The sequence below is a fragment of the Rattus norvegicus genome, chromosome 12, assembly GCF_021556685.1.
Source record: "Rattus norvegicus strain SHRSP/BbbUtx chromosome 12, alternate assembly SHRSP_T2T, whole genome shotgun sequence".
Lineage (NCBI taxonomy): Eukaryota > Metazoa > Chordata > Mammalia > Rodentia > Muridae > Rattus > Rattus norvegicus.
Window position 1 is genome coordinate 33,891,870 of NC_141545.1, and position 25,680 is coordinate 33,917,549.

The following is a 25,680-nucleotide window of genomic DNA, read 5'->3' on the forward strand; positions in this document are numbered from 1 at the left end:
AAGGCGCCCTTCCAACCCGGTTTTGCAGAGCTGAGATCTGGCTTCTCCAGTTGGAAGCACACATGCCAAACTGCTCTGGAGACGCCGGAGGCATCGGCAGATCCCAGACGAGCGTTGAGTGAAGGCTGTGATCTGCCTTACCGGTCACCTCACTCAGGACACAGCGCTCGCACGTTGCAGCAGCTCCAGACCCCACTACTACCGGAAAGTTACAGGTACCGGAACCAAGAAGACCAGCGCGGCCCAGGAACAGCGGTGAGTTCCCGGCTCACGCCAGTCTGCCCAGTGTCCAGCTTTCTGATGCACCGGTATTCGCTCTCCCAGGGCAGTCTCCTCTCTGATTCTTTACTGGATAGGTAGATTATCCCCTGGGAGTCCAAGGCTTCCCTTTTTTAGGTCCTTATTTTAGATAGCTTCACTTTTTTTTCATACTCCACGACAAACAGTCTGAATGAATGATGCAATCTGGCACAGCAGAGATAAGAAAATTCATCAGACCGGGAAATGACTTTGCTATACTTTTCATTAAAAATAGAATTTGAAATAACCATATACAGTTAGAAGGGAATAGCTTTAATTTGGGTGTTAACTCATTCATTTAATTTGTTCGTTTTCTTTAAGTGTGTGTGTGTGTGTGTGTGTGTGTGTGTGTGTGTGTGTGTGTCCTTCAGAGGCCAAAGGTGTCAGATCCCCAGGAGCTGTGAACTGACCCCTGTGACCCCGGTGGGTGCTGGGAAGCAAACTCCTATTCTCTGGAAGAACAGCAAGCAGGCTTAACCACTGAGCAATCTCTCCAGCCCAGATCACCATCCTTTCTTTCCATGCATCTTGCACATTATAGTGTGTGTGTGTGTGTGTGTGTGTGTGTGTGTGTGTGTGTGGTGTGTGTGTTGTGTGTTAGCACAGGCTGACCTGAAATCTGAAAATTAAAGGTAGTCCAGGCTGGTTTGAACTTGCAGTGATCCTGCTGCCGTAGCCTCAGGTGTGTTAGCTTTCTTTGGTATTTCAAGACAGGATTTCTCTGTGTAGCCCTAGCTGTCCTGGAACTCCCTCTGTAGGCCAGGCTGGCCTCAAAACTCAGGGATCTGCCTGCCTCTGCCTTCCGAGTGCTGGGATTAAACATCTGTGCCACTACTACCAAAGTCTTTCTTTTTTTTAAAGACAGGGTTGCTGACTTGCTTGGAACTTGCCAATTAGGCTGAGCTGGCCCAGGAACCTGCACTTCTCCTAGTTCTCTGCAGTGGGATTATAAACCTGTGCACTCTGCTTCGCTTTTTTTGTTTGTTTGTTTGTTTTGTGTGTGTGTGTACCCTTGTGCACACATATGCAAAGTCTATGGTGCTTGTGTGGAGGTCAGAAGACAACTTTGGAATTAATTCTTTTTCTAGGCTAGTCTAGGTTCTGGGATTTGAACTAGGGTCATCAGATTTACACAGCGAGGGGTTTCTACCCACTGAGTCATTTGACCATCCCCTAGCTTTATTTATTTATTTATTTATTTATTTATTTATTTTTTAAAAAAAACCACTCTTCTACCAATTAAACTTAGGTTGGACTCTTACTATGTGAGCCATCTTCCTAACCCCATTTGGATTTTTTTTTTTTTTTGAGTCAGGCTCTAGCAGCAGCAGAGCCTGGGTTTAAGTTGAACTCCTCTGTGCTTTATCCTCATGACTGCTGAGATTCTGGGTATGTACTCGTGTGCCCGGCTAATATTTGCAGTTTATTTATTTATTTAGAGACAGGATTTCTCTGTGTACCCCTGGCTGTCCTGGAACTTACTCTGTAGACCAGGCTGGCTTCAAACTCAGTTATCTGCCTGCCTCTGCCTCCTAAGTGCTGGGATTAAGGCTGTGCACCACTACCGCCATGGTGCACCTGTGGAGATCACAGGACCTTTCAGGAATCAGTTCTCTCCTTTCACCAAGGTGTCCAGCAGCCACCAGAGTCTCATGGCATTTTTATCCACGGAGCCATCTTGCCAGCCCCGGAATCATTTTCTGGCTCCTCCTCCATTGCCCTTGACTTTGTTTCCCCAATTGTAAGTGATTAAGTTATTCTGTGGTATTGGGCGTGGCCCGCGGGGCCGTGCGCTCCGCTGCTGAGCCCCACCTACAGTTTAGCTCCTCTTCCTTTATTCTGTATTTTCCAGTTTTTGAGACAGGATTAAAACTCAGAGCAGTTCTCCTGCCTCAGGCTTCCTTACCTCCTCTAATATTGACCTTTCAGATATAAGGCACCACGCGCATGTGCGTCTCATATTCCCGCACCTTTTCTTTGTAATCGGCTCCTAGGGATGGTAACTCCTGGATGTGGCAGAATGGAAGCCACAGGCAAAGCCGTAGCTTCTTCTCTGCAGTGCTCCAACATCTATCTCCCAGGGGAAGCAGTTTTAGGAAACCCTGGGTTTGAACTGTTGTTGGAACAATCTCACCAGGAGGTCAATCAGCCCCCTCCTCCTTTTCTTTTTGATAGTCTCAATTAATCCAGGCTTGCCTTGAACCATAAACTCCCTATGTAGCCTTGAACGTCTGGCCCTCTGAACTGATTCTGCCCTGTAGTGCTGGGATTACAGGGCTAGGTCATCAACCGTGGTTTATGGGCTTCCGAGGGCAGAACCCCCGGCTTGCCGTGTGCTAGCCAAATGCTTTACCAGCTCGGCCATGATCCTTAGCCCCTCTACCACCTTACCAGTCTGTTCCTGGTTGTTCATTTTCTCATGTTTTGTTTTTTTAGTCTCTTGCAAAACCCACAGATCTTCCTTTAAAAACCTCTAAGTTGAGGTTTATGGTGCATTTTTAACCAACAAGGGAAGGGGAAGAGAGAACCCAGCACTAGAGAATCGTGAGTACCAGGCGTCTCCATGCTTTTGGTCCTTAGGCTTGCCTGTAAGCGAACCTTCTCACCTAGGGCACACGCTTTGCCAGTGTCTTACCCATGTGCATTTTTGTGCACCACTTGCATGGCTGGTGCCTGCAGAGGCCAGAAGAGGGATCAGATCTTCTGGGACTGGAGGTGTAGTCAGTTGTGAGCAGCCATATGGGTTCTGGATCAAAACCATAGCCCCCGGAAGAGCAGCCAGTGCTCTTTACTGGTGAGCCATTTCTCCAGCTCCCGAATTTTATTTTTTATTTTTATTTTTGGTAGCAAAGTCTCATTTTTTTAAAAGATTTATTTATGTATGTGAGTACACTGTCACTGTCTTCAGACACATCAGAAGAAAGCATCAGATCCCGTTACAGATGGTTGTGAGCCACCATGTGGTTGCTGGGAATTGAACTCGGGACCTCTGGAAGAGCAGTCAGTGCTCTTAACCACTGAGCCATCCCTCCAGCCCCGCAAAGTCTCATTCTGTATTCTAATTTGGTTTGTAATTCACAGTAACCCTCTTCCTGATACGAATTACACATGGTGTGAATAGCTAGCTTTCTTCCTCAGAAAGATTTGTTTTGCCTCTATGATGGTGCACACATTAATCCCAGCACTTGGGGTACAGAGGCAGGTGAATCACTGTGAGTTTGAGGCCTGCCTGGTCTACATAGTGAGTTCCAGGACAGCCAGGGCTATGTAGAAGTGTTGGCTTATTCGTTTTATTATTTTATTATTTCTCACACCTACCCCTTCCAACTCCCCAACACTAGGGAGGAGCAAAGGAGGAAGAAGGTTAGAGTGGAAAGGGCATGTAGACCTCTATGAGCTACTTCTGTGGATTGGGGTTATTGAGCTTCTAGGGGCAAGTCCAGTGTTTATTTTTAAGATAGATAGATAGGTTTATTTATAGGAGTACCCTGTAGCTGTCTTCAGACACACCAGAAGAGGGCATCAGATCTCACTACAGATGGTTGTGAGCCACCCTGTGGTTGCTGGGATTAAACTCAGGACCTCTAAAAGAGCAGTCAGTGCTCTTACCACTGAGCCACCTCTCCAGCCCGGCAAGTTCAGTCTTTGTCGTTAGGATATCTTTAACTTTGTCTTGTCTTCTTGCTCATGACCACTTGACAAACCTCAACAACAGCAGCCAGGTGTAGCATCAGGAAGTGGCAGCCGTCTTCTTCGTCTTCTCAGTGCCTCTTGCCCCTCTTGGAGCTCTGGCATTTATACCCTCTCCAGAGTTCCCAGAATCAAACTATGTGAAGCTGGCAAAAATCACACCCCTGCTAGAGCAAGAGACAAACTAAAGCAGCCCTGTATTCCTCGCCTGGGATTAAATCACGGACAGATTTCTGTAACGTAACTGGGTTTTTAAAGAAACAATAATCCCCACTACACAGTGGGTCCATATCTCAGGGAAAAAAAGACCTTTCATGTGTATAAGTGTTTGCTTGCCTGAATATATGTGTACAACTTACACTCAGTGCCCACTGAAGTCAGAAGAGGACGTTGGGTCCCTGGAATAAGAGTTAGGAATCACCATGTGGATTGTGGTAACTAACCCTGGTCCTCAGCAAGAACAGTGCTCTTCACTGCTAAGCCACTTCTCTGTTTCTTTTTTAAATTTACATTTTAAAAAGTGTGTGTGCATGCGCACTTTTAACCCTGAGACCTCCCTCCAGCCCTGGTTTTTTCCTCCTTAAACGATTTATTTATCTAAGCATTTTCCCATTGATTGATTGATTGATTGATTGATTGTGTATGTGTGTATGTGTGTGTCGGTGGGCGCACAGGTGCCATGGTACATTGTGGAAGTCAGAACACAACATTAGGGAGTCAGTTCTCTCCCTGTGGGGTATCGGTCCTGGAGAGAGAACTCAGGCTGTCAGGCTTGGGTGGCTGCAGAGTCCCGTATCTCCACTGTGCCCTCTCGCTCACCCACAATAGCTGTTTGTTTAATCATAAAAAGGAAATGGCCAGGTGTGGTGCTGTCTGCCTTTAATCTTAGCTCTTTAACTGAGGCATGAAGCCCCAACATTCAGCATAGGCTAGGCAGCTTGCCCGAGGAGTTCCGTACCAACCAGGATACCTGACTAAATCTTCTGCAACAGCAGACAACAGCCAGAGCTGGCCAATAACCTTTCCCCTACTCCAGAGTGGGTCTGGAAGCTTCCCATAATCTATTTTGCATTGTTTAGGGATCCTGATTTTTTCAGATGTGCTTAGCCTCTGTGGCCATTTTAAAGATTTACTTATTTTTATTTTATGTGTGGATGCCACACTCATACTGGTGCATGAAGAAGCCAGAAAGGCAGCACTGGATTTCCTGGGAGTAGAACTGCCACATGGGTGCTGAGAACTGAACCTGGGTCCTCTGTGCTTTTACCCATGAGCCACTGCTGCTCTATCCTCACTGTGCTGACCTTTAATGCTACCCCCCTTTTAGGATTTTTTTATTTGATACAGTACACTGTAGCTGTCTTCAGACACACCAGAAGAGGGCATCAGATCTCATTACAGATGGTTGTGAGCCACCATGTGGTTGCTGGGAATTGAACTCAGGACCTCTGGAAGAACAGTCGGGTGTTCTTAACCACTGAGCCATCTCTCCAGCCCCCCAATGCCCTTTATTTTTGAGACAGGGTTTCTCTTTCTAGTCCTGGCTGTCCTGGAACTCTTTCTGTAGACCAGTGTAGCTTCAAACTCAGAGATTCCCCCTGCCTCGGCCTCCTGGGTGCAGGGACTCACAGCGTGTGCCACCCCTGCTTGGCAGACCCTGATCTCCTGCTCCTCTCGTTCACCTTCCACTTGCTGGGATGATGGACTCACACCAGTACCCCGCTGTTATCTGTCTTAATGCAGATAAAATCCATCTTTGAAGATAAGAGGTCAGTGAGGCAGATGGTGAAAGAGGTGATCCTCCCTGTGGAAAAGCTGCCAGGTGTTTGAGCAAGGAGATTATTTTTTCCCCTCTCACCCACTGCAGGCCTAAATCCAGCCATGAAGAAAACGTGTGTTTTCACTTTGGCGCCCTGGTTAAGGAGGGCTTATCAGCACACTTTAAAAAATAAAGTCGGGGTTGGGATTTAGCTCAGTGGTAGAGTGCTTGCCTAGCAAGCGCAAGGCCCTGGGTTCGGTCCCCAGCTCCGAAAAAAAAGAAAAAAAAAGTCGAATGGGCCCATGGCCAAGCTGGAGCCCAGTCTGCCCCACAGAAGGCCAAGCAGCACAGAAGCTATGGGCGGGCCTGTGTTTGAACACAGACCTTTTCTGCCCATACTCTCTCCAGCCCCCCAGCCCCAGCCTTCCCTTCCCCCAAAAGCCAGGTTCCCAGCAGCGACTTTTCTTTCTCTCTGCAGAGGTCTAATGTTTACTTTGAAGGAACTGAATTTAGCAGGTCGCTTTCCCTATAGCCAAGGGTTTCTTTGTTTGTTTTGTTTTTTTTCTTTTTTTTTCCGGAGCTGGGGACCGAACCCAGGGCCTTGCGCTTGCTAGGCAAGCGCTCTACCACTGAGCTAAATGCCCAACCCCCGGTTTCTTTTGTTTAAAGATTTATTTTGTTTTGTTTTATGTGTATAAGTGTTTGCCTGCATGCACAGATGTGTACACCATGTGCGTGCCTGGTGCCATGAACCCCTGGAGCTGGAGTCACAGACAGTTGTGAACTGCCATGTGAGTGCTGGGAATCGAACCTGGGTCCTCTAATAGAGCTCAGCCAGTGCTCTTGTTTATCACTGAGCCATCTCTCCAGACCCCACCCCCTTATTTATTTATTTGTTCATTTGTTTATTTAACTAATCTTAGACTAGTCTCATGTGTAGCACCAGCCTAGCTTTAATCTCATGATCCTCCTGCCTCAGCCTCCTTAGTGCTGGGTTTCACAGTGTGTGCACCACCATACATACCTGCTTATTTATTTACTTATTTTCTTATTTATTTAGAGTTCGTATCTCTAGCTCAGGCTTGCCTATACCTTATTAACTCAAACTCATCATACACCTAAGGATAGACCTTTAGCCCCCATCCCCCTCCCCTCCCTCCTGAGTGCTGACACTGCGAGCACAGGCATGCACGGCCACGCCCAGCATCTCTGAAATACTGGGGATGGCTTAAGGACGGTGTTGTTTCCTCCAGGCTCCATGCCTGACCTGGCTTCCTTTTCTCACTGGTTCTGAGTCCGGGTCCTGTCAGTTATTCTGTCACTGTCTCACTTCCGTTCTTACATAAGGCATCTTCCTGGCTCGCTTTCCCTCAGCCTGGGGCTCCCTGTCCTGCGCGGTTGACTCACATAATGCGTTTGGGGAGCACACTTGCCCACCTGCCCGCCTGTCTGCCTGTTTTCTTTCTTTTGTCTCCTTCCTTCCTTCCTTTCTTCCTTTCTTCCTTCCTTCCTTTCTTCCTTCCTTCCTTCCTTCCTTCCTTCCTTCCTTCCTTCCTTCCTTCCTTCCGTTACTGTGAGTGAGGATGCATGTGTAGCACAGTGTGAGTGTGGGGGTCATAGGAACCTTTTGCGATTCCTCTGCTCACCTCCACCATGTGGCTTCCAGGCACGAAGGTTTGGCTGCAGGCTTCTTTCCCTATTGATCAATTCCCCACTACCATTTTTGTTTGAGACAGGGTTTGGTGTAGCACGGGCTGGCCTCAAACTTGCTATATATAGCTAAAGATGATCTTAAACTCTCTCTCTCTCTCTCTCTCTCTCTCTCTGTGTGTTTGTGTGTGTGTGTGTGTGGTGTGTGTGTGTTGACACAGGCTGTCTTAGAACTCACTCTGTACACCAGGCTGGCTTTGAACCTAAGAGATCAGCCTGCTTCCACCTCCCAAGTGCTGGGACTAGAGGTGTGTGTAACCATTGCCCAGCAACTCTCGTTTTAAAACCTTATTGTTGCTATTTTTATTTAAGTGTGTGTGCTCCCTTGGAGCTGGAATTACACGTAGTTGTGAGCTGCCTGACGTGCGTGGATGCTGGGAACTGGACTTGGGTCCTTTGGAGAGCCACAAGCACTCTTAACTACTGGACCATCTCTTCAGCCCCAGTTGTAAACTCTTGATCCTCCTGCCTCAACTCCTGAGAGCTAAGATCACAGGCATACACCACTGCGCCCAACTTATATGGTCCTGGGGTGAAACTCAGGACTTCATACACACTGGTTAACACTACTACTGAGCCACATCCCCAACCCCTTTAAGTTCATTTCTCTTTTTCTCCTATAGGAGGAAAACTCTTCCCAGGATGGTCTCCCACTCAGAGCTGAGGAAGCTCTTCTGTTCGGCTGATGCAGTGTGCTTTGATGTTGATAGCACAGTCATCAGAGAAGAGGGAATCGATGAGCTGGCCAAATTCTGTGGTGTGGAGGCTGCAGTGTCTGAAATGTACGAACTGTCTGTATTCCCTTTATGATGTGGTAAAGAGTTCACCTTTAAAAACAAAACAAAAGGAATGTGACTGGACGGAAGGCTGGGTTAGGTCTCAGTTCTGGGTTCTGGGTTTGGCCCAGTGCTAAGACAAAGCACTAGGCATTCCCTCCCGCTGCCTAGGACTGAATTTACTAGAGCCCCGTCTTCATTATCCATCTGCAAACATTCCAGCAAGAACAAAGGAAGCAAAACACGGTTGTCTCTGCCGATGAGACACATTCTTAGGCAGGCTGGGAAAATGATTAATCCAAGAAGGTGGCCCCAGGCTCTAAACATCCAGTGCCTCCTGTCATGGTTGAAAGTGCAGCCTTACTGCTTCAGTGGCAAGAGATCCAGGCTAGAACCTCTGTCCCTTCTCTTTGCTGTCCCCACTGTGCAGTATTGACACCTTAGCTGCGGCTGTCATCTGCTCAGCTGTTTCCTGCAAGACCTTTCAACCTTTGCTTTCTTTCTCGGTTATAAAAGTCCACGGTTTGCAAGCAAGGTGCTATGTGTGGGGCGCGTGGGTTTCTGACGGTGTGTGGGCTCGAGGTACATGACCTCCGAGTGTCAGTGGGATTCTCAAGCGGACCCCTGTACACATCTGTGTAGAGTCGGGTTTATGGCACTGCCTTCTTCCTGATGGTTATCTCAAAGTCCTGGCTCAGGAAGGCGTGTCGACTTCTCAAGGACACCTCTGACAGCTGGCCTGATCCTTGGGTCTTCCTCCTAGGACACGGAGAGCCATGGGAGGAGCGTTGCCTTTCAAAGATGCGCTCACTGAGCGCCTGGCACTGATCCAGCCCTCCAGGGATCAGGTGCAGAGGCTGCTGGCTGAACACCCGCCACACCTGACCCCGGGGATAAGGTAAGCACGACTCGCTCGGCTCTTAGCGCACCGGCTTCTTAGCAGCTCCGGGCTGGTGAGGCTCTTTCCTCCTGAGAGGATGCTGTTGTTGGGCTCCCTTCTCTGTGGCTGTCTCACTTCTGTCTGCTCTTACCGCACCCTCTGGTCTTGCTGCTGTCTGTCCTCCCGCCTTCTCCAAGCCTCTCTAGGGTTTCATGATCTATCTTAGTGTTGGTGCAATGGTTACCCAAAACAGAAAAGTTTCACCCATTAGTTGCTAAGTGCAGCTGAAAAAGCACACATGAAGCAGGGAATGGTGGCGCCCCTTTGTAATTCTATGACCCAGGAAACTGAGACAAGAGGATCTTGAGTTCAGGACCAGCCTGGGCTATAGAGTGAGACCTTGTCTCAGAACACACACACACACCCCTACATACGTCATCTCAGAATACACACACACACACACACACACACCACTACCTCCCTCATCTCAGAGCACACCCACACATGCACGCATGCGCACAAGCTGGATGTCGGTGTGACATATCCTTGTACTCCTAGCACATGGGAGGTGGGGGTAGGTTATCAGAAATTCCAAATAGTCCACAGACACATGAGATCCTATCTCAAAAGCAGCCAGCAAAACAGACAAGCCAACCAGAAAGCCAGGACCAGCTGTGGTGGTTCATGTCTGAGATACTCATCCTGAGAGGTCAAGGCCAGTCTGGTTGTACACAGCAAGAATCTGTCTTAAAAACAACAGACAACCAAGGCGAAGACATTGAAAATGGCATCCACACAACAAAGGAAAACAAAAGCGGGTACATAAATGAAAAGGGATTTGGTAGTAAAAGTGCAGAGAGATTTCTGACCTCAGAACGACCGTTCTGACCAGCTACAAGTTCAATAAAGTAATTTTATTTAAACACACACACATCCCAAATTTACAACACCCTGCCACCAGTCACCCCCACAGCCAACAACAAAAAAGAAGAAAAACAAACAAAACGTTATCCTCATAGGTATGATCCTTATAGACGGACCACCAGCATTGGATGGGGGTGGGAGTGGGGAACCCCTAACATCTTTTCCCTGTTTCCTTCCTGGAGTAACTGATGTGCTTGGTCTTGTAGGGAGCTGGTAAGCCGCCTCCAGGAGCGGAATGTTCAGGTGTTCCTCATCTCCGGGGGCTTTAGGAGTATTGTGGAGCACGTTGCTGCAAAGCTCAACATCCCCACAACCAATGTCTTTGCCAATAGGCTGAAATTCTACTTCAACGGTAAGACCTTAATGGTAGGACACTCCCTGCTTTTCCCTTCTGCTATTTAGTATATCCTGTATACTGGACTGGTGGCCCTGGAGTTAAGACTTACATGAATAATAATAACAAAATAACAACAATAATAATTAATAGTCATCCTAAAGGTTTATTTATTTTTATTTCATGTGCATTGGTATTTTGCCTTTATGTCTGTCTGTGTGTGTGAGGGTGCTAGATCCCCTGGAACTGGAATTACAGACAGTTGTGAGGCTATCATGTGAGTGCTGGGAATTGAACCCAGGTCCTCTGGAAGAGCAGCCAGTGCTCTTAACCACTGAGCCATCTCTCCAGCCCCACATGAATTGTTCTTTTGAAGACATTTTAATGGGATCTTGAGATGTGGTTTAGGGGTTCAGAGCACCAGCTGCTCTTCCAGAAGACCCTGGTTTAACTTCTAGCACCCATATTGGTATCCACGGCTACCTGTAACTCCAGTTTCACGGTATCCTTCTCCCTCATCTGGCCTCTGAAGGCACCAGGCACGCATGTGGTGCACAGACAAGCACGCAGGCAAAACACACACATACATAAAAGCAAATACATCTTCAAAACAAACCTGTGTGACAAACAAGTGACCTTGGAGGCCGGAAGAGGGGATCAGATCTGCAGCTGGAGTAGCAGGCTGTTGTGAGACACCTGACCTGGGTGCTTGGCTATGTCCTAGGGTAGCTGGTAATCTTTTGTGTTTGTTTGTTTGTCTGTTTGTTTTTTGAGACAGAGTTTCTCTGTGAGCCCTGGCTGTCCTGGAACTCGATCTGTAGACCAGGCTGGCCTTGAACTCAGAGGTCCTCCTGCCTCTGCTTTTCCAATTGTGGGATTAAAGCCATGCACCACCATTCCCTCCTTGGGTAGCTGGTAATCTTAAAATCAAGCCAGTGAGACGGCTCAGCAGATGAAGGCGCTCCCAGAGAAGCCTGACTCAAATGCAATCCCACATGTAGACGGAGGGTGAGGTCTGACGGCTAGCTTGCTGCTGCCAACCGCCACACAGGCCACTCCATGCCACTGGCTGAAGAAAGCTGGACGCCTGGGAAGGGAAGACCCACGTAATCCCAGCATTTGGGAAGCAGAGGCAGGAGGATTAGGAGTGGCAGGTCATCTGTGGCTACTTAGCCTCCATCTTTAAAAATAAAAAACAAGGTCAATAACAACAACAAACGAAACAAAACGGATGAGTGAACCAGACATGGGGACACGCTCTTTATACCTGGGAGGCTGAGGCTGGGGAATTGCTTCAAGTCCTACACCAGCCTAAGCTACAAAGTGACACCCAGTCTCAAACACACCAAACCAGCCCCAGACCCATTAGTGAATGTGTTAACTGCTGTAAGAATAGAAATAAATTTGGAGCTGGGGATGGGATTTGGGGGACAGAGTGCTCTGCGGTCTAGCCCTGGGTTCCGTCCCCAGTGCTGCAGCCAGGCATGGGTGTGCATGCACACCTGGGATCGGGGCACCCCAGATTTGGGAGCTGGAGGGTCAGCATTTAGGCTCATCCTAGGACATTGTAAGTCCAAGGATAGCCTGGTCCACATGAGATCCTACTTTAAAAAAAAGTGAGACTAAGTTGTATTTCCTTTAGGTGACGTTAGCAGCACGTTAACGTGGTAAACTAATTGCTGTATTGTGATGCTCTGCTAGCTCAACAAAGTTTAGAGCCCTGCACCGGAAGCTTAGAGGATGCACCTGAAGCTGACCACTAGAGCGACCTCCGCAGGAGCAGGGGTCAGGTTCCGTGCTGTGTGACTGTGCCCAGGGCTATTTTAGACTCAATACTGATATTTAAGTCCAGGTATCAGCTGTATAAACCAGCTAGCCGGAGTAAAAGGACTCTGAATCTAATCATGTTACCCCATCTCTTCAGGTGAGTACGCAGGTTTTGACGAGACGCAGCCGACAGCCGAGTCAGGTGGGAAAGGAAAGGTTATTGGATTTTTAAAGGAAAAATTTCACTTTAAGAAAATAATCATGATTGGAGACGGAGCCACAGACATGGAAGCCTGCCCTCCCGCTGTATGTATTCAAGAGCGCTGTTGTTTTACGTTGGCTGAAACTTTCCAGCAGAAGTTAAATAAGAGCATAGATATCATAAGAACACGAAGCAGCGAAAAGACAGTCAGTCTAGCAATATCTGTGAGTGACTACCTTAAGTCAGTGTTCTACTGCTGGGAAGAGACACCGTGACCAAGGCAACTCAGGAAAGGAGACATGTAACTGGGGCTGGCTTATGGCTTCAGAGGCTCAGTCCACTGTGGTCATGGCAGGGAGCATGGTGACAGGCAGGCAGGCAGACAGGCATGGCGCTTGAGCAGAAGCTGAGAGCCGACATCAGCAAGTTGGAGGCAGAGAGAGTGAGACTGGACACACACACACACACACACACACACACACACACACACAATATGTACACCCATATGCATATATATGTATGATATAGATAAATTTTCCCTTAAGTATTTTCATATTTTTTATGTTTCTGGGTGTGCCATTTTAAGAGTCGCTAATTGTCCCCCTTCCTTTCTAGGATGCCTTCATTGGCTTTGGAGGCAACGTGATCAGGCAGCAGGTTAAGGACAATGCCAAGTGGTACATCACTGACTTTGTTGAACTGCTAGGAGAACTGGAAGAATGATCTGGACTTCCCGGTCACTCAGAACAACTCCACCTTCTCGACGCTACACAGTTGGGCTCCTGGAAGAGTCTAGGAGACAGCTATTTTTTTCTACTGTAGTTCCAATATTAATATGACTACTAATTACATGGAGAGTTTTATATTCTGAATTCTTTGTGTATATTCCTCGGAATATTTTACCTGGAGCTTTCTGAGGTGCATAGTAAATTAAATGCCTTTACTCTTGCAACATGGATTCAGTAGCTCTAAGTGAATTTGGGTTTCCTTTTGGTATATAAAGAACATTTGTACTGGGTGATGGTGCCCTCCAGTTTTAGCCTCAGCACTTAGGAGGCAGAGGCAGGGGGACTCTCTGAGTTCCAGGAAAACCTGGTCTACAGAGTGAGTTCCAGGACAGCCAGGGCTACCCAGAGAAATCCCGTGTTGGGGAAAAAAAAGTTTTCAGAATAGATTTGTTCGATTTTCTGTTTTCTCTTTTGAGACAGGGTCTCATGTAGCCTGGGCTTGCCTCGTGTTCATAGAGCTCCTCCTGTCTCCCAAGTACTGGATTAAAGGTGCATGTCACCACAGCCAGCTGATTTGTTTAATTTTTAATCCTGCCTCTTCGGAATTCCTGTGTCTAGTGTTTCAGGAGCTGTGAGTGTGTAAGTACAAACCACCCCACACTGGGGAGAGAGTTGTTGGTGTTTCTCCGTCCACAGCACTGGCACACTGCCTGCCCCCCTCCCTCATTACAGGAAACACTGGCTCACAGGAGGAGGACATCTTTTTTCCCCTCACAGTGGCTTTGTTTTATGTGGCTGGGTATGGTGGTATACACATGTAATCCCAGTACTTAGAAGGCTAGGGAGGAGGATGGAGAATTCCAGGCCAGCCAGAATAAGAGCCTATATCCTAGAAAAGGAATAAAAAGAAGTGTTACATCTTATTATTAATTAATTTTGGGTTTTTCGTTGTTTTTTTTTTTTTTTTTTTTTTTTTTTTTTTTTTTTTTTGATATAGGGTTTCTCTCTGTAGCCCTGATTGTCCTGGAAGTCGTTTGTAGACTGGGCTGGCTTCGAACTCGCAGAGATCTGCCTGTCTCTGACTCCTGAGTGCTGGGATTAAAGGCATTTGCTGCTCTTAAAAAAGACCTGAATTGGGGTTGGAGATTTAGCTCAATGGTAGAGCGCTAAGGCCCTGGGTTTGGTCCCCAGCTCTGAAAAAAAAAAAAAAAAAAAAAAAAAAAAAAAGAAAAAAGACCTGAATTTAGTTCACAGCACCCACAAGTGATGGTTTATAACTGTCTGTAACTCCAGCTCCAGAGGGATCTGATGGCCTCCTGAGGCACCTGGGTTCATGTTCCCGGACCCACCTGCAGAAAAACATATACACGTAATTGAAAATAATAAAAACAAACATTTTAACGAGTAACAATTGAAACTTAAATAAAGGTACCAGTCTTTTTTAAAAAAATTGATTTTGGGCCAGAAGTGATAGCTCCTGACTGTAATTTGAGAACAACCTTGTCTATTCTACAGCAGAACCACAAAGCAAGATTGTCTGAAAAAAACAAAACAGGAAGTAAAGGCATGTTATGTTTGAAAGTTACATCCAACATATAAGGTTTAAATCATGAAGAGAGAGGAACGTTTTCCTAATAATGCAGTTCTTGCGTCTAAGAGATGGATGGCTCAGTGGCTAAGAGGTGCTTGCTGCAAAATTCTGACCATTTGAGTTCAATTCTTGGAGTTTACAGTAGAGGAGAAAACTCAAAAGTTGTCTTCTAACCTCTATATGTGTGCCGTGGCTTGTGTGCACCTGGCCCCTAAACGACACACACACACACACACACACACACACACACACACACACACACACAGAGGAATATACACTGAGTTCATTTCATTTTCACAGATGAGTTGGGAAGAAAGAAGATGGGACAGGTTTATGGTTATTTGAATCAATATGAAGAGAGGGAGATAATTGCTTTAAAAAGATGTGATTGCTGAGAGTTTGGCAGAGGGGAAGGATGTGGTTTAGGAAGACACATGTAGAACCCACTATTGGACGATTAAGTAGGGAAGGCATACAGGTCTTAGGAGTTTTATTGCTTTTTATCCCCCACCACCACCCCCACTAGTGCTAAGAACAGAACCCAGGGCTTTGCATTTTTTTCTTTGTTTCAAGACAGGGTAGCCTTTTGTACTACGTAGCCCTGGCTGTCCTGTAACTCTCTCTGTAGACCAGGCTGGCCTCGAACTTACAAAGATCTGCCTGGCTCTGCCTATGCCACCACTGCCATGAAGGAGCCTCGCATCTGAGGTAAGTACTCTTTCTACCCCAGGGCATTTTATTTTATTTTAGATGATAGGATCGTGTGGATCTCAGCTATCTCAGTACCTGAGGATGACCTTCAATTCCCACTCATGTGGCCTCTACCCACTGAGTGGTGGGGCCACAGGGGTGCGTCTTTGTGCCCTGGGTTATATAGGCTGAGGACTGAATGCAAAGTTGCAGGCATGCAAGCCGTCTACCAACTGAGCCCTAGCCCTAGCCTACACGGCCTGAAGTTTAACTCGCGCAAATTACTTGAAAAAAATGATACCCTAGCCAAATAGATCAAATGTGTCCAATTACAAAATCGGTTGAAGGTGGCTGGGCATGCCACATGCCTGAAAACGTCACTCAAGAGGCTGAGGCAGGAGGACCAATATGGTGAGCTGGCTCAAACAAACAACAACAAGCCCAAAAAACCAAAAAAACAAAACACCAAAACAACCACCAGAACCCCCCTCAGGTTCCCGTGGAGAGGCATGGAGGAATATCTTTGGCAGCGATCACACAGGCATCCAAACAACAAGGCTGTTGTTCCCCGTTGTAAATGCTTCCTGGCAGCTCTCCTAGATGCCGCTTTGTGGGTTTGCACATTTGAGCACAGCAAAATGGGCAGGACCAGCCAGGCATGCCGGGTCTCGCAGAGTGCCGCTACAAAGGGTCTCAGTCTTCTGTCACCACTCAGAGCACGCAAGCCTGAACAGAGGTGGAGGAGGTGGCCCTGTCCCCGGGTTGGTTACAAGAGCCTGCTTTGCCAGGGCAGTGACCCGCACAGGTGCACACTGAGTTTGCCCGGAGGAAATCTGACAGAGACGCCGTTGAGATTATGATCTGAGGGAGGACAGTTTACAATTCTATCACTGGTTCTGTGGGCCATAGGCTCTGCGCTCAGTTCCTGCCCCCAGTAGTACAATGTCTTCTTTGTTGTGTCAGGGGTGAACATGAATGAGGCAAGAACCATACTGGCGTCTTTCATGCTTTTCCAAGTGAGGACTGGCTGGAAGCAGCCAGCAAGGACTTCTCCCAGAGGTGATAGCCGTGTGGAGATACAATAGGCTGGGTACCCAGGGTGGCAGCGGCCTTAAACAGCTCCTGGGCGGGGTGCCATTTTTCAATCTATGAAAACGGTTTCTATGCCCAGAGAAAGTCAAGGAATTGCAGTTTGTCTTTGTATTGACTTGAAGCAATACAAGCCATCGTAGCTAGGTATAGTGGGATATATTTGGAATTCTAGCACTCTGGGGCCTGAGGCAGGGGGATCCTGGGAAGAACAGACTCTGAGGCAAGATACTATATCAAAAAAAAAAAAAAAAAAAGAAAAAAAGAAGCAGGTGGGCATGGTGGTGTTTGCCTGCTGTGATAGACTGTATGTGCTCAGCCCAGAGTGGCACTATTAGGTGTGGCCCTGTTGGAGTAGGTGTGTCACTGTGGGCATGGCTTTAAGACCCTCCTCCTAGCTGCCTGGAAGTCAGTCTTCCACTAGCAGCCTTCAGATGAAGATGTAGAACTCTCAGCTCCTCCAGCACCATGCCTGACTGGATACTGCCATGCTCCCACTTTGAAGATAATGGACTGAACCTCTGAACCTGTAAGCCAGGCCCAATTAAATGGTGTCGTTTATAAGACTTGCCTTGGTCGTGGTATCTGTTCACAGCAGTAAGACCCTGACTAAGACACCTGTGATGTCAGCAAAGTAGGAGGAAGAGGATTTCAAGGCCTGCCTGTTGAGGCCAGCTTGCATAAGCAGCATGAGACCCTGTCTTAACAAGGCTGGGATGGGTCAGTGGGTAAACGTGTTGGCCATGCAAGCCTGGTTCGATCACCAGAATCCACAGAGGTGGAGAGGTACCCACTCCACAAGATAGTCTTCTGACTTCACCACACATACACCCAAAACAAAAACAAAATAAAAAACCAAACATTTTTCATGGTTTACTTAAGTATATTTACTGCTCTTAAAGAGGCCCTGGCTCCTAACACCCATATGGGGTTGCTTTGTAATTCCTGTTCCAGGAGATACAATGTTCTTTTTTGGTCTTTGAAGGTGCCCGCCCACGCACACAGACACCTAAATAAGAAAGGGTGGCAAGGGGGGCTGGAGAGATGGCTCGGCGGTTGAGAGCACCCGACTGCTCTTCCAGAGGTTCTGGGTTCAATTCCCAGCAACCACATGGTGGCTCACAACCATCTGTGAAGAGATCCGATGCCCTCTTCTGGTGTATCTGAAGACAGCTACAGTGTGTACTTATATATAATAAATAAATGAATCTTGAAAAAAAAAAAAAAGGGTGGCAAGGACCAGTGTCATGGCTCAGCATGTAAAGGCTCCTGCTGTCAACCCTGATGAGCTGACAAGTGGCGTTTGATCCCAGAGACCCACATGGTGGAAGGAGAGAACGGACTCTCGCAAGATGTCCTCTGGTCTCTTCATGCACTCCATGACATGTGCACTCATACAGACACACAGATACATTTTATTTATTTGTTTATTTGTTTGAGATGGGGCTTCTCTGTGTTAATAGCCCTGACTGTCCTGGAACTTACTCTGTAGACCAGGCTGGCCTTGAATTTATGGAGATCCACCCTCCTGTGCCTCCAGAGCGCTGTGGGATTAAAGACATGTAGCACCACACCACCTCTGGCCATGTTTTTTAAGGGTGAAGAACTGAGGAAGCCCATTCGGTAAAAGTGCTTGTCTAGCATGCACGAGACCCTAGGGGTCCGTCTTCAGCAGCACAGAACAGCAGATGGGCTTACACAGGCCAATAATCCTAGCATGGGTTTTCATTAGAACCCTAGGGAGTCAGATTTCCTGAGTTGTATTAATACGTTAATATTGCGGCCAGTGTTAATAAGTATTAGGCTGGGGTGGATAACCCTGGTTTAGGTAAATTGTTAACTCTAGTAATGCATTAGGTAATGAACGAATGCCGTGGAAATCGCTTCAGCTCTGGCATGACCTGTGGTAGAGACTAGTGAGCATCTCTCTCTGTTGAGGACAGCGATTCTTGTGCTGCTGACCTCAGGGCTGTAGGAAGCACACAGGGAGAACTCACATGACCTGTGGAGGGGTCACTCTGAATGAATCCAACTATTAAGATTCTGAGGCCTCTACAGGCAAAACCATCTCTGCCATCGCTAAGGTAGCTCCTTGAATCCCTGGAATCTCGCTCACCGCTGTCGCCGCTCTTGTGGAATAGGGGCTCCCTCCCTACCCCCCTATCGTGGAGAAATACTGATGCATGTGGGGGAGGGGTCATGCAGAAGATTCATTAAAGCATCAGGTCATCTGGACAGCGAGTGGGAGTGGAGCATGATGGGAGTGGAGCATGATGGGAGTGACGTCATGCTTTTTCGTTTGTCTCGTCTCTTTTGGAGACAGGGTTTCATGTAGCCCAGGCTGGCTCCAAACTATTAGGTAGCTGCAGATGAGGCTGAAGCCCAATACCCCCAGTGTATGTGTGCAGCTGGGACTGACTGACCGAGTGCTTGTGCATGCTCGACCGGCTATCAGGTGAGCTGCGTCCTCAGCCCTGGTCTTTTTTTTTTTTTCTCTTAAAATCAAAAATCATGGGGTTGGGGATTTAGCTCAGTAGTAGAGCGCTTGCCTAGGAAGCGCAAGACCCTGGGTTCGGTCCCCAGCTCCGAAAAAAAGAACAACAACAACAAAAAAAAAAAATCAAAAATCATAGCTAAACCTGTCAATACATACCTGTAATCCCAGCACTCAAGAGTTTGAGGCAGGAGGATTGCTGTGATTTAGAGTTAACCTGCGTACAGTGAGACACTGTGTCAAAACAACCATCCCAGTGAGATGACTCAATTGCAAAAAGACAGACTGCCAAGCCTCTAACTGCCACAGACTGTGTACCCATGAAAGCGCGTGCGCGCGCGTACACACACACACACACATACACACACAATTACAATAACAGTTACAAAAAATTTAAAGATTGTAATTTTCACAAAAACTTAAAGAGGAATATAGCAAATTTTCCTCATGCTAAAGATGAGAGAGTGGGTCTTGTGTGTCTTAGAGGTTGAAAATTGCTTTAAGCTTATTGGCCAATCAATAGAATCGTTGCAAAAATAGGGAGGGGTTAAGGTGTGGTGCCTCATGCACCCAGGGAAAGGAAAGGCCAGGGGGTTCTGAATGTTCCGAGCCAGCATGGGTTACAGAGTGAAACTCTCAAACCACACCAAATCAAACCAACTAAACAGATAGCCCCTGTCTCTGTGCCAGGCCCTATCTCCCTCTGGTAAAAGTCCTTTGAAGCACAAGTTCATAGCAAAATGGCTTAGTGGGTAAAGTCACCTGTGGACAGTCTGAGTTCAATCCCAGAGGTGCGCATGGTGGAAGGAGGAACCCCAAGTTGTCCTGATTGCCACAGGAAATAAACAACAGAGGGGCCTTGTGAGCGCGCGTGTCTCCTAGCAATGCCTGGGGAGGCAGGATTTAGAGGCTGCCCTCCACTACACACTTAGACCAAAAAAAATCAAATGAGCTAAGAAAGCAAACAAACAAAAAGGTCTCAGTCATGCAAAACGTGAAAATTAAGAGGATTTTATTTAATATGTTCTTGGAGAAAACCATTTGCCTGTAAAAATTAGACATCTGATAGGAGATTTAGTTATATTTTATTTTACACAGATCAATTTGTAGGGCAGACACAATTCTTCGGTTCAGTGGGGCTTTCACATGATTACAGTCACAAAATTGGCACGCTCTATTAAAAAACAAAACCAAACAGAGACAGACAGAATATGAAGCTTTATGCCAACTTAGACCCAGTGTGCACTGCCCTTGGTACGAGATCTTGGAAGTGTCTGCTGGGAGCTTACCAAAATAGAACCAGAGGTTGGAGGTCAGAAACGGTGGCTTGGAAAATAAAACCTCTTTTCCAAGAGCTACGTGTTTTATAGAAAAATATTGCAAATAAAATTAGTGCTAGTTGAGGTGTTTATTCAAAATCACATGTGGCGCAGGGCTTCATGCCAACCTCTTGGCACGCAGTGCCTGGTGGAGGGAGGCTGCATGGCTGGCTAGGTGCACGGTGGCCACCCTTCCGGCCTGCTGACCCACTGACCAAAAAAAAAAAAAAAAAAAAAAAAAAAAAAAATCACAAAATCATAGCATTCGCAGCCATTGGGTACACCCAGAATTTGTTCCTCGTTTGAGACTCAAGAAAAATTGCTCAGGAAACATGATTTCATTTGTATTTCTTCCTGAAGGAAGGAAATTTGTAAAAATCTGTAATCGTGAAACAGATTTTTTTTTTTTAATAGCAAGAGATAATAGCTGATTCCTTTTCATAGCTGGGATTTTACTCTGAGAGAATTCGGACTTTAATTTTGGTTATTCAGACAGGGTCTCACAAGGTCCAAGCTGGTCTGAAACTCTGTAAGTAGGCCAGATTGGCCTAGGACTTACTGTAATTCTCCTGCCTCTGCTCCCTGAGTGCTAAACTACCACACCCGGCCTCAAAAGATCCTGTTTTCCTGAAGGGCCGGAGGCTAAGGAGCGTTTGGTGAGCAGAGACGGCGCCGCTTCTGTGAGTCCAACCCTCCTGAGTTTCCATTGCATGATTATTAAATTTTAAAGAAAAGACATCTTACAAGCTATGTACAGCAGTTTACACCTCGGCTTGCTTTCCACTCGATGACTGGGTGAGATGAAATCATGACACACATTCATCACGGGAATCTGCGTAGGCACACGGAAGCGTCACTGGAGCGGGGAGGTCTTGAGCGGGATCATGATCCTGGACTCCATTTCCTGGATGAGTGGGACTGAAAAGAGGCCGGAGGTTACTGCACTGCCGGCCTTGCCAAACCCACCGAGTAAAGAGGGACACTGCGCCTGCTCAGACCAGAAACGTGCAGGCGGTTAGGAAGCCGGAAGTCTGAGCAAAGGGGCTGATTACCGAGCCAGAAATCACCGCTCTACCAACTAGGATGTTAGAGAGACTGAGAGTTGATGGGAAACTAGAAAAAAAACAAAAACAAAAACAAACAAACAAACAAAAAAACCGCTTTCACAAAGGTTCTTTACACTAAAACAAACAAAAACCCAAATAATACTGGATCTAAATGTATCCCATAGAAAGTGAGATGGCTCAGTGGATAAAGGCACCTCAAGGATTGTCGCCAAGCCTTCCGACAATCCCTGGAGGCAACGCTGTAGGAGAGAACGCACTCCCACAAACTGCCCACTGACATCCACATGCCTATCCCTGTCCCCAACCTAAGAGCAGCACACATGGAAGTAAATGGAAAAGAAAAACATTTTTTTTTCATTTAAAAATTTTGTAAAAATGACTTCTGTGGACCAAAATACACTCTGGAAAGTGACAAGGTTAGGAGGAGCTGACCGTAAGGAGGCACGGTGCTCACACCTGTCATGCCAGTGTGTGGGAGGCCAGCCTTGGCTATAGTGAAAGAGACCTTGCAGTAAAATGACACAAGAATAAAATGCAACATTGCATATAACCACAGTCACGGGGTTTTGTTTCTTTTATGACTGGCCCTCACTTTCTTTGTGACCAAGGAAGGCTCTGACCTGTAACCTCGCACCTGCACTTCCGGAGGGCTGAGCTTGCCGGCCTGCACCAGGCCTGGCTCAATTATGCAATTTTGTTTTTTAAACTAAAAGACAAACTATTTCTACTTCGTAGGCTGCTTGCTCTCTTACTTTCTTAGTAACACCCATCAGAGTTAACTTTATGCCAATCTCTGTGAGTTTGAGGCTAGCCTGGTCTACATAAGTGAGTTCCAGGACAGCCGAGGCTACATAGTGAGACGCTGTCTGGGAAAACCAACCAACGAGTCTGATTACGTTTGGTTTTTTTTTTTTTGTTGTTGTTGTTGTTTTGGTTTTTGTTTTTTGTTTTTGTTTTTTTTTTTTCTTTTTTTCGGAGCTGGGGACCGAACCCAAGGCCTTGCGCTTGCTAGGCAAGTGCTCTACCACTGAGCTAAATCCCAAACCCCTACATTTGGTTTTGAGGGCCAGGGTTGAGCCCTGCCCTGAGCCCTGAGTTAATTATCAATGTCATTATTCTTCTTGCTGGCATTTGTCCTCTGAAGCACAGTTTATCTCTGAGCAGTCTTTTAGGCTTAGCCTTCGAAACATGTGTGCCACCAAAGCTATTTACAAAAATATTCTTTTTAATTGTGTGTTAAATTATTTTGGGGAGCTGATGGTTTCAATGAAGAAAATTTTAGAAAAAAAATGTAATGTTCTTTCAGAGAACAAAAAACTAAAAAAAAAAAAAAAAGTAATATTAAAAATTTAAGCTATCCCAGTATGGTGGTGCACTCCTTTGATCCCAGACCTTGGGAAGCAGAGGCAGGTGGATCTCTTTGAGTTGGAGGCCAGCCTGGTCTACATAGTTGAGTTCCAGGACAGCCAAAGAATAACATAATTAAATTTAAAAAAATTAAGGTATCCACATGTCTAAAAACTCTACTTTGTAAACTAGGCAATATAATAGAATATTATAAAATATATGTAATAGAATCAATTCTCTTAGTTATCTGTCCTCTGCTTTAAAATATAACTTATTAATTATATGCATATGGGTGTTTTGTGTTTGTATGTCTACACATTTTGTGCCCATGGTGGCAAAAAAAAAAAAAAAAAAAAAAAAAAGGAAAAAAAAAGGCACTGGATCCTTGACCTGGAGTTACAGGCCCTTGTGAGCTTCCATGATGGCGCTGGGAACTGGAAGAGCTTTTCCAGGGACTAACTCTGTAGCCAAGGCTGGCCCTCAGCTTACAGTTTCCCTACCCCAGCTTCCAAACCTGCTGGATCTATAAGCGTGAGCCACCATGCTGGCTTAAAGAATCAAAATTCTTATTTTGAAACAAAGTCAAGTCAGCATTTAATAAAAAAATACCAGTCTATCTCACACCTTGCTAGCCTTCTCCTCACACCCTAGACTATCACATCTACATTTTCACAAATGCACACTCACAGCAGGACGGTGTGAGGGGTCACTAATGCTTACCCGTATAGTACACAAGTTCCTCCCAGCCATGTTTGTGCCAGGCTGCGTTCCGTATGTCCTCCCTGGTCTGAAGATCTTTATAAGCTTAAACAGAAGCACAGGGAATATGGTCTGAGTCAGCACAACACCCACACTCTAGAAGCACAGTCCTCGCTAGCCAGACAAACAGTCAACAGCCTCAGACTCACAGTCCCTCCGTCTTTGCCTCTCAAGGGCTGGGATTCCAGGCATATGCAATGCATCCGGGGAGAACATGTGCTTTTGTTTTGGTTTTTACATTTAAATCCATGTGTAAGGATGGTTAGCCTGCCTCTGTGTGTGTATATATGTGTGTATGTCTATATGTATGTATGCATGTGCAGTCTGTGCGGGCCATGGAGGCCAGAAGAGAGCCACAGCTGACTGAGTCACCATGTGGGTGCTGGGAACTGTAGCGGGTCCTCCCCAAGAGTGTCAGTGCCCTTAACCAGTGAGTCATCTCACCAGCGCTAGAACACACAGTGGTTTTGTTGTTGTCTTTTGACACTGGTTTATAAACTCTGTGCCTTTGAAAACTCTGGTCATTGTGGGCTAAATTTCTGCTCAGCGGACAATGCCCCATTCAGGACAGGGCTGAGTGGGGGCCGTGAGGACAAAGGGTTACTGGGATAATCTATCATTAGTGCAGGGTTTCTGTTCTTAAATACCGGGCAAGCTCAGTTGAGAAGAGGCCTGGCTGCAGCAGGGGGTTCTGGGAGGGATGAAGAATACTGAACTTAGGCTTTTTGCCTCAATGTATCTGCTGAAGCTCAGGCCCCACCCCCCAGACCCCCCCTACTATGTAACCAGTCCGCACTGTTTGTGGGTATTTGTTTGTTTGCTTCCGATGAAGGTTGAACCCAGGGCCTTGCTCATGCTAGGCAACTGTCCTGCCACCGGCCCATATCCTTGCTTCTTTTTCATGTATTTACATGTATGCTTGTATGACTTACATGTGTGACCTATGGCGTGTGAGTGCAGGTGCCTGCAGAGGCTGGAAGGGCGTCAGGCCCCTGTGAGTTGAACTTACTGCACTCGGTTCTCTGAAAGAATCCTGAGTCCCTGATTGCTGGGCTCTCCCTCCAGACCCTGGGGGTTGTTGTTTTTCCAGGTTTAATTTTTATTTACATACATGCATGCAATGAAATATAATGATCTCCACCTTCCCATTTCCCTTCCCAATGCTCCGTATCCACCCCAGCAGCCCATTTTTCTGACCCTGTTTTACTTTATAGCTCAAGGCTGGTCCGGAACATGCCATGCAGTCTTTGCTGATGGTGAACTCTCAATCCTCCTGCCTCCGCTTCCTGAGTGCTGGAACTATAGCCATGTGCTACCACATCTGACTTCAGTCCAACCTGGACCTGTTTATAAGCTGTGAATCCACTACTTCTTGCTATCAGCCTTTTTCTCTGGAGAACCCAGCATTTACCATCCACCTGTGATGTCTGCGTTTCCTATGGTGTTCAAGGTTACCAAGGAGTCCAGATTTACCCCACTATTACAACTCAACTAGTAATGAATGCATCAATCCCAGCAAATCACAAACGAAGGAAAAGTACACGTACCCCAAAGATGATGCACCATATATAGCTGCCCAATTTGAGAGAAGAATCCCCCGACTGCCTCATTACTGTCTTGTCTAAAGCGGATGGCACGGGCCCTGTGAGAGAAGAACAGCGTTCCCATAGTTAAGGAGAGTCAGGAGGCGCTCGGGGGAGCTCACGCACACCTGGACTCCCAGCACTTGGAGGCAAAGGTGGCAGGATCTGCAGTAGGTTAGAGAGCAGCCGGGGCTACACAGTGAGTCCAGGCTAGCCCCGCTATGTAGTGAGACCCTTTCTAGACACAGACTATATTCTCTACCCAGAACCAGCTGTTAGGAATGAAGACTAGTTTAACACATATCGAATTATTAAGTACAATCAAGTTTTCATTTTATTTAGTTTTGGGGTAAGATAGGACCTTATTCTGTACCCTGGGCTAGCTTAGGACTTATATAGCCCAATGACCTCAACTCGTGGTGATTTTCTCCCTCAGTACTTAGGAGGCTAATTATTTTTGTGAGAAGTAGATAATATTTAATCTTGATTTTTCAAAAATAAAAACAGCAACATAAGACACCTCTGCTTATTATCAGTCTTAATGAAATACATACTTCTAACACTTGATATAAAAAGGAAGGGTAGGAGACTTGTTAAAAGGAACTGCTTCATGGCTAACTTTGCAGTCTACACTAACTCTCCTTACAAGCTATGTCCACTGGCCTAATGGA

At 46.6% G+C, this 25,680-nt stretch overlaps 2 protein-coding genes across 4 annotated transcripts in view; one reads left to right on the forward strand and one right to left on the reverse strand.

Annotated features, from left to right (window-relative positions):
* The first annotated feature begins 39 nt into the window (after window positions 1-39).
* On the forward strand, window positions 40-13,294 carry Psph (phosphoserine phosphatase). The gene is made up of 6 exons (NM_001009679.1): window positions 40-255; window positions 8,083-8,241; window positions 8,999-9,133; window positions 10,246-10,391; window positions 12,298-12,446; window positions 12,958-13,294. The coding sequence occupies exons 2-6, from the start codon at window positions 8,102-8,104 to the stop codon at window positions 13,063-13,065; spliced, it is 678 nt and encodes a 225-aa protein (NP_001009679.1). The 5' UTR covers window positions 40-255; window positions 8,083-8,101; the 3' UTR covers window positions 13,066-13,294.
* A 1,018-nt stretch (window positions 13,295-14,312) lies between these two features.
* Window positions 14,313-25,680, reverse strand: part of Nipsnap2 (nipsnap homolog 2) — a 38,372-nt gene continuing 27,004 nt past the window's right edge. Inside the window, exons 8-11 of one of the 3 annotated variants that reach the window (NR_172102.1) lie at window positions 24,974-25,068; window positions 23,388-23,471; window positions 20,998-21,171; window positions 14,313-14,419 (exon numbers count right to left, since the gene is read on the reverse strand). Coding sequence is in view for 2 of the 3 variants with exons in the window: in NM_001394370.2 (NP_001381299.1) it covers window positions 21,107-21,171; window positions 23,388-23,471; window positions 24,974-25,068 (244 nt within the window). In the remaining variant the exon portion in view is untranslated. 3 annotated transcript variants of the gene reach the window in all.

Bases quoted from the DNA above. Each gene is read 5' to 3' on its own strand.
- Psph (NM_001009679.1), top strand. From the start codon at position 8,102: ATGGTCTCCCACTCAGAGCTGAGGAAGCTCTTCTGTTCGGCTGATGCA. The intron at 9,134-10,245 runs GTAAGCACGACT...TTGGTCTTGTAG, and splicing joins CACCTGACCCCGGGGATAAG to GGAGCTGGTAAGCCGCCTCC. The intron at 12,447-12,957 runs GTATGTATTCAA...CTTCCTTTCTAG, and splicing joins TGGAAGCCTGCCCTCCCGCT to GATGCCTTCATTGGCTTTGG.